The sequence below is a fragment of the Pinus tabuliformis genome, chromosome X (genome assembly GCF_031772625.1).
Source record: "Pinus tabuliformis cultivar Carrire ecotype Pingquan chromosome X, CPIR1, whole genome shotgun sequence".
NCBI lineage: Eukaryota > Viridiplantae > Streptophyta > Pinopsida > Pinales > Pinaceae > Pinus > Pinus tabuliformis.
The window spans coordinates 812,864,422-812,873,288 of record NC_142308.1 but is presented as its reverse complement, the minus strand read 5'-3'; the positions used below and the strand labels follow the sequence as shown (position 1 = coordinate 812,873,288).

The 8,867-nt window shown below is 32.7% G+C and overlaps 2 protein-coding genes across 2 annotated transcripts; both read right to left on the bottom strand.

Moving 5' to 3' along the window:
- Positions 1-1,700: 1,700 nt before the first annotated feature.
- On the bottom strand, positions 1,701-4,333 carry LOC149142262 (Na-translocating NADH-quinone reductase subunit A). Its single transcript, XM_089447658.1, has 3 exons — positions 4,051-4,333; positions 2,621-2,721; positions 1,701-2,258 (listed from the first exon to the last, which is right to left on the bottom strand). Exons 1-3 carry the CDS (start codon positions 4,112-4,114, stop codon positions 1,983-1,985), a joined length of 441 nt encoding a protein of 146 aa, XP_089303784.1. The 5' UTR covers positions 4,115-4,333; the 3' UTR covers positions 1,701-1,982.
- Positions 4,334-7,169: 2,836 nt separating this feature from the next.
- On the bottom strand, positions 7,170-7,778 carry LOC149142261 (uncharacterized). Its single transcript, XM_089451436.1, has one exon. It carries the CDS (start codon positions 7,776-7,778, stop codon positions 7,170-7,172), a length of 609 nt encoding a protein of 202 aa, XP_089307562.1.
- Between the last annotated feature and the right edge of the window lie 1,089 nt (positions 7,779-8,867).

Here is an 8,867-nt window from a genome sequence, read left to right as displayed (position 1 = left end):
ACGATTTACAATTTTATTTATCTTTGATTTGTTTCTGCCAAACAAATTATCTGTGTAGATATTCAGCACTAGAACATCAACTACCCGATCCTTGTCCCAGCATTTATACTGTATCTGGTAGATATAATTGGGGCTTTTAGAGTTATTCCTTCCAAGACAAGAAAACAGATTTGCTGCATTCAATTAATAAAATGGTGAATTGAACCCCCCTTGGGGAGCTCACTTGGCAAACCTGTGAAAATATAAAGTAAATGTGAGTACTATGTCCCATGTTCAATGTTCAAGTAATCCATGGCCAAATGTTGGGGGTGGTGTAATTCACCTACGGGTTATAATGGTAACGGTTGAAATCGGCCCCATGTTACGCGAGTACAAGCCCGGCGCAGTTGCCAATTCCTTGCAGGAGTAATAAAAACTGACTTGCAATAAGTACCATACCTTGCAGGAGTAATCAAACCTGAAGATTATTCTAACAAATTCCCAATCAGGAAATGATTAAATAAAAACTTCTTAAGCTCAAAATAAATACTTAAAGAGCTTAAATTGACAGAAATAACCTACAAATTTCTCAGTTACTATGGGATATAAATATCCTTGAGAAAAGAATAAATACAACAATTGTGCAATTTCAAAAATGTATATGGATGCTATGCTTCTTTTAGTATATATTTAGTACAAAGGTGTCCATTCTTTGTGAAACCATCCAATCACAATATTAGCATTCATGTATATACACAGATTTCATCAAACTAAACACGACATAGTGATTGTTGCCAGAGGAAGCATGCAATCTTTCAAGATATTTGATAGAATGATCTGCAGTAAAAATGTGCTCCACACACATGGTTCGGAAAAAGTTGTAAAAGACAAATTTACAGACTTCAATCTTGAATCGACAAACTTTCCACATAAATCTAAAAGTACACTCAACATCTTGATATTCAAAAAAGATTATTAAACTTTAAAAGAGAGTTGTGAAACTATTTGCAGCTAAGTAAGATCTTATCTTCACCAAAGACTGCCGAAAGTAAGAGAACGGAAGAATCTAACATGATATGGCAATTACTATTTACCTCAAAGGTAACAATACATACATGCACAACTGCAGAACATTACAAACTGTCTTTTTTTTAATTTTCTGACATCCCTTGCCAGAGTTGAGGGCAGTAAAAAGCCCCTGCATCCCCTGTATTTCACAATTGTCGTGGAAAACAGATCAATGGAACAAGATGGAATTTATTGATATGCAAGTTCTTCCCATAAACAATGAACAACAATTGTAACAAGCACACACAATAAATGGTAACTTAATAGGACGGATGAATTCACAAACTTCATCATTTTCAAAATAAAGAATAACGAAACAGCATATAAATATCACAAAAAGAAAATTCAAATAATATTATAACAAACCATCGTACCCATTCATCTGCAGAAAATACATGTTATAAATTTACTAACATAGCTGACTTGGGTATGTAAGAAACTGTTGAAAAGACCCTAATTTAGAAATCGTTTTATTAAATACAAAATAATAACATTATCGTGAATTATTAGGATTTTATTTTTTTAATTAGATTGAAGCATTATAATTGCCATAACAGAATTACATAAAACTACAAAAGGCTACATTGCAGTGCCTCTCAACCTAAATCATAATTATAGTCAACAAACATAATCGTGCTCAAAAGAAGGTGACATAATTCAAAGGTAAGCCTTATGATTGATTACCATTCATGTAGAATAGGTGGGAGGAACAAACTTTCCACACAAATAGGTATGATATCATGTGTACTTCTAACAGAAAAGAAACAAGCAAACATTGGAACTTTATCATAATAAAGTTTACTTCTTGAAAGCATGCATTTATAGAAGATGGTCAGCTCCACAAATCATCCCCTTTTCAAGTAAAATAGAGAAGTTCAAATTTGTAACAGAATTCTAATAAAAGATTTGCTGCTCAAGAACGAGTTGAAGTAAAACTAAGCAGATGGCTCAAACTCGTTTTCATGGCAATGAGGATCAAGCCACTCTCTAGGAGAACCTCTTGGTGCCATTGCACTTCCTTTACGACCAATCAGGTCTCGCAAAGCTTCTAACTTATTTTCGTGCCCTATTGAACTGCTCTTTTCATCCGCTTCCTTCAGCTTTTGCCTAAATCGTTGTTTCCTTCCAGCTGTATTAAGTTCTTGCTGCTTTACTAATGAAGGTGGAGCTCCATGTGGTCCTAAATAGAGTTTTTCCTCTTTGCTTTTTACCTGTCCAAAAAGACTCAGAACTAGGTAAATATATAACAGGAATGCAAAACATTGCTAGAATATCAACAATGCAATGTAAGCCTTCGTAAGAGCAACAACATCATCATAGTCCAAAAAAATGCCATCTGATTTCATTTTCGGAAATGCATGGTCTTTCAAACTTAAAACACGTGAATGAATGAATGCATATCTGTCTTAAATTCAAACTAGACGAATTCCTGCCTGCTCAACTTGTGGCATGGGTGATAAACTTTGTACAAACAGAAAAACAATGAAATTGTGACAGAGATCCAAAAAGAACCAATTTATTGCCTTAATGATTGAATTTAAGCAAATATAAGAGATCTTGGTTCTAATGTCACCTGTTGAGGAGAAGATTTTGAGTCTTCTGTTTCCGCTGCATTTTTTTCAACAGTACCAGGCTTCTCGATTTTCAGGCAGGGGATCTCAAACCCATCAGCATCTATAAACACAGAAAAACCATGACCAGTGGTACAGCAGTTAAAGCACAGAAACCCAACTAGAGTTTCAGCAATGCAAAGAAAATACACTACTCGGTGATATTTCCATCCATTCGCTAATGCTTCCAATTTGCAAGAGTTCAAATTTTAGGGGGAACACAATGAACCGAGGGGATATGCAATGGGATATGCCAATTCAATGGCCTTTAGCTCCCCAACCCCTCGACCCAAAAGATAGTAATCATAATAATATGTCTGATCACCCTCGCTCCAATGGAACAATGAATGCAGGAGTTCAGAAATACTAGCATGGAAAGGACGCCAATCAGCAAGGCACTATTTTGATAGAGCTAAGAAAATTTAAATAAAGAGCAACACAAAGCACAATATTCACTTAGGTCTAATTTGCACAAACCCTTAAACTAAGATATGTTTTGAATGCAATTATTATCAATTTACACAGGGTTCCGTTATGTTGTTTGTTAAGGGGGGCAAAGCTCATCAGTTTTCACGAATTTTGGTACCTTCTAAAAGCAGCTTTAAACTAACTCAGAAAAATCGGCATATGAACAACAACACCCAGACTATATCAAAAAAATGGAATAAGTAAAAAAGAAATTGTGCACCCCCGTACATTCATTTCTCCAGAACCTGGTTTAAGTTAACTCAGAAAAAAACAGTGCAAATCAACCCTTATACTGCATAAATGGGAAGAGTAAAAGAAAAAAATTGCAACCCATTGCCCCCATACATTAATCCAAAGCAAACAGCATATTTAGCCAATAAAAACACTGCCATCATTAACAATAATATATGAATAGAAGAAAGCAATGGCATGCAGACTATGCACATACTCCTTTGACCATATTGATATTCAACTTGATGATCTTGATAAATTCATTGAACTTGAGAAAACTGGATTTATTCAATCATTTTGAGCTGGCAAAGTTGAGAGGTCAAACATAACTCCGCGCTTATCAGGCATACATTCTCAACAATCTCCACATCTACAAGTCAGATTCGAAATTCAATCATCTGGATTCAACCGCTTGCAATTTTGCAGATTCAATGGCCAAGGGCATTCTCCCAATCATTCCTCAAAAATACCAATGAGCGAATCCTGGCCTAGCTCTACTAGTATGGGCGTAGGCGCACTTCAACAAGCAGGTATAGATGTGGGTAAACAGTGGTTAACCAGAAGAAGAGTACCTATGCTAATGGTATACCCAAACTTAGAAAAAATACTCACACACTCAAAAACTGAAAACACAATGTACACACACACACCAAAAAATTAAAGTAGAATATGCAGGAAGGATTAAGGTAGATACCCCATTCATCCTCTTCTGGTTGTTCAACCATTGAAGAGGGTTGGACTGAGTTTGTAGTATCCATAGGTTGTCGAAGCTCATGGAATTGGAACGTTTAAGGGCGTTCGCCCGACCAAGAAGAAAAATTTCCCCCCCTCGCTCTCACTTAAGCAGACGACGAACAAAGCTTCTCCGACCCCATCTGCTAAATTCAGTTTCAACACTCCTCGCTTCTCATCTCCGAATGACGAATCCTCAAATTTAATGCGTTTTTCTGATCACCCAAATGCGTCCAACCGACGCCAGGGATGATTTCTGACCCTAAATGAGGGAATGAATTAATTAGTTTAATTGCATTATTTATTTTTATTTTCTTAATGGAAGAGAAAAACACTTTTTAAATAAAGATCTGTTGTTTTACCATGGATTTAAACAAGCTACCTACCTTCAAAATATGCAGATATATAATTGTATTTTAGAAAAGATATAATATTTAGGATAATTTGTAAAGGAGTAATTTTTTAATAAGTGGTTAAGTTATTTTATTTCTCAGAAATATAATTAAAAAAAATGGTCAATTCTTATTTTAAATTTCGTTGAAATATAATGTATAATTTAATAATTAAAATTGGTTGAAATATAAGTATAATTTAATAACTAAAATTTAATATAATAGTTGTGGTTAACTAAAAATCTTCACATTTCAAAATGTAGAAATATAATGTATAATTTAATAATTAAAATTTAATATAATAGTTGTGGTTAACCAAAAATCTTCAAATTTCAAAATGTTGAAATATAATGTAAAATTTAATAATTACAAAAATTGTCAATTCTTATTTTAAATTTCAAAATGTTGAAATATAATGTATAATTTAATAACTAAAATTTGTTGAAATATAAGTATAATTTAATAACTAAAATTTAATATAATAGTTGTGGTTAACTAAAAAATTTCAAATTTCAAAATGTAGAAATATAATGTATAATTTAATAATTAAAATTTAATATAATAGTTGTGGTTAACCAAAAATCTTTAAATTTCAAAATGTTGAAATATAATGTAAAATTTAATAACTAAAATTTAATATAATAGTTGTGGTTAACCAAAAATCTTTGATTTGTTGATTTTTCTTCATTTATCAATATAATAATTGTGGTTAACCAAAAATCTTGGAATTGTGGTTTTTTCTTCATTTATCAATATAATAGTTGTGATTAACTAAGAATCTCCTATTTGTAGAATTTTCTTCATTGATCAACCACTCCAAACACATAAATCTATATATTTTAATAGTTACGCTGTTTAAAATGACTCTAGATTCATCTTAACTCTAGATTTATGGAGGTTCAAAAGGGATCAAATCCCTTTTGCACTCAAAGAAGAGGTTTGCACCCTGAGATATTTATCCCTTTCAATGCTTACAAATTTTGATTATTCACCCAACTTTACCAAATGACACATTTACCTAGAGTCTTTCACCCTAGGTTGGAATTACACAATGTTACTAAATGACACATTTACCTGGCATTTGAAGAGTAAATTGTTGTGCAAAGCTAGTCGACTCTTTATGATAATTTAATTTCCCCAAAAGTGGCTCTCATCCTCAACCCTTCATGAAATTTAAACATTTTTCGTGGTTTGCAATAAACCCCACACAAACCAATTAGTTTACATCTCATAGATAATACTTATTTTTGTTTAAAATATATATGATAACCTTTATTAACACAAGAGGTCAATTCACCATTGTTTTGTTTTTCCTTTCTATATGGATGTGATATTCAATATTTTTAAAATGATTATGGACTTGGCACAAATTTTAAATTTTTAGAGAGAAAATTTTCTTGAGAGATCACATCAAATAATTTATTGGAGCCAACGTTTCGAACCCTCAACTATGGTTCATCATCAAGGCAAAGGTGGAGTATCTTATCTAACATTAACAATATGAAACAAAAATTATCAATTGATCTGTTAGAAAGTCAAAAATAAAGATTTAATTTTATTGAAACCTTATAAAGTCAAAGTAAAATGAAAATAAAAATAATAATTACAAACGTAGCATCCCCATAAATTGAAAAAAAAAATTAATAAAAATAAAATAAATAAAGCATAAAAAATTAAGAATTAAGAATTATACAATTTTTCAAAACAATAAATGAATAAATAAATAACTAATAATAATAATAGATAAATAAATAAATAAATATAAAATGTAATTGAATAAATAATAAAATTAAATAATTAATAATTAATAATTAATAATAAAGATAATTTTTTTTAAGAATTATACAATTCAAATATATATAGATATTTTTAATTTTTTTTAAGAATTATATATATATAGATATTTTTAATTTTTTTTAAGAATTAATTATATATATATTCCAAGGGAAAAAATCCAAATCCAGATAAATAGAGAAATTCGTGGAATAAATAAAAACTAGGAATTGAGAGCAAGGATCCAGCTGCTGCTAATTTTCCAACCTTCATCCCTATTCAAATTGCTACCATGCTTCTCAATTTCTAAAGCCTCTCTGAACTTCCTATGATGGAAGTGATCAATTTTGGCTAAAACCCGGGAATCCTCAATACATATGTGGTATTTAGTATTAGACGCATGCTCAGCTAAGGCAGACGAGCGGGACCTGTTATGCCTAATATCTGTCGCATGCTCTTGGATCCTTTGCTTGATGGAACGACTTGTTTCTCCAATATAGGGTGTTTTGCATGAGCAAGGGACTAAGTAAACACCTTTCATATTCTTGGGGTCAACATGATCCTTAACTGACCTAAGGGAGCTCTGGATAGTGTTGAGGGGCTTGAAGGAAGTATGCACCTTATTCTTACTCAGAATGCGGGTGATCTTGGCAGTGGTTCCAGAATGAATGGAAGATGAACGCAGTTAGCAAAACCAAGAGGATCTTTTTTTGGCTTAGGCCCGAGGCTAGCTTTTCGAAAAGCTTTGAGACCAAGGTGTTTATTATAGCCATTATCATAAAAAAATTTAAGAAGATGGGACTTCTCACTTTCAAAGTGACTTTCATCAGAAATCCTAAGAGCTCTAGTGGCTAGGGTGTTGAGAAGACCAAATTTTTGAGGAGGATAGTGATGGGAGCTTGCATGAAGGTACTGCTCAGTGTGAGTTTTTTTTACGATAAACCTGGTGAGAAAAGGTACCATCTCCTTTTTCAGAGATAAGTACATTGAGAAAGGGGAGACTACCATTGATCTCAGTCTCCATAGTAAACTTAATAGACTCATATTGATTATTAAGATGAGAAAGAAAAGAATCCAGTGAGTCACGTCCATGCTGCCAATCAATGAAGGTATCATCGACAAATCTCTTCCAAATCTTAGGGCGAAGGGGTGCAAAGGCAAGGGTTTTAGTTTCAAAGTCTTCCATGAACAAGTTGGTGACCACGGCAGAGAGGGGAGAACCCATAGCTACTCCGCACGTTTGCTCATAGAATTCTCCTTGGAAACTAAACAAAGTAGAGGTAAGGCAGAGACCTACCAACTTAGCAGTATCAGGATCGGTGATGCGTTTAATAACTTCCATAGCCTCATTAATGGGAATATTAGTATAGAGAGAGACAACATCGAAGCTCACTAGAAAATCAGCAGGGTCAATATTACTACCCTTAAGCTCTTTAACAAAAGAGGCTGAGTCTTTAATGAAGGATTCAATATGGCCAACAAGGGGCTTCAGTTTTGAAGCTAAGAACTTAGCAAGAAAATACATAGGCCCTCCTATTGTGTTGGCAATAGGCTGAAGGGGAACCCCATTTTTGTGGACTTTGGGAAGCCCATATATCCTAGGGGTGAGGGGGTTGCTAACAATAAGTTTTTTCTTTAGGGGGCTAGGGATATTTCTCGAATTAATAGCACGAGCAACCTCATTAGAGATTTTCTTAATAGGGTTCTTATTTAATTTTCTATAACTACAGTTTTATCAAGCAAACTCTAGTAGTCAGTATGTTGACCCCAAGGATATGAAAGGTGTTTACTTAGTCCCTTGTTCATGCGGAACACCCTATATTGGAGAAACGGGTTGTTCCATCAAGCAAAGGATCCAAGAGCATGCGACAGATATTAGGCATAACAGGTCCCGCTCATCTGCCTTAGCTGAGCATGCGTCTAATACTAAACACCACATATGTATTGAGGATTCCCGAGTTTTAGCCAAAATTGATCACTTCCATCATAGGAAGTTCAGAGAGGCTTTAGAAATTGAGAAGCATGGTAACAATCTGAATAGGGATGAAGGTTGGAAAATTAGCAACAACTGGATCCCTGCTCTCCATTCCTAGTTTTTATTTATTCCATGAATTTCTCTGTTTATCTGGATTTTGATTTTTTCCCTTAGAATATATACATGAATTGTATAATTCTTTAAAAATATATATATATAAATATCTTTATTATTAATTATTAATTATTAAATTTTATTATTTATTCAATTTACATTTTATATTTATTTATTTATCTATTATTATTATTAGTTATTTATTTATTCATTTATTGTTTTGAAAAATTGTGTAATTCTCAATTCTTAATTTTTTTATGTTTTATTTAATATTATTATTTATTTATTATTATTATTATTTTTCAATTTATGGGGATTTTTTTGAACGTTTGTAACTACTATTTTCATTTTCATTTTACTTTGACTTTATGTTGGACACCTAATCCGCAATGGGTTAGTGTGGAAGCTGAATAGACAAAGTAGTCCAAGAGACCTTGGGATGTGAAACCCAACGGTCACATGTTGTACTATAAATGTAAATCATTTGTTAATAAAATTGTATTCTCATGATTTATCATTCAGATT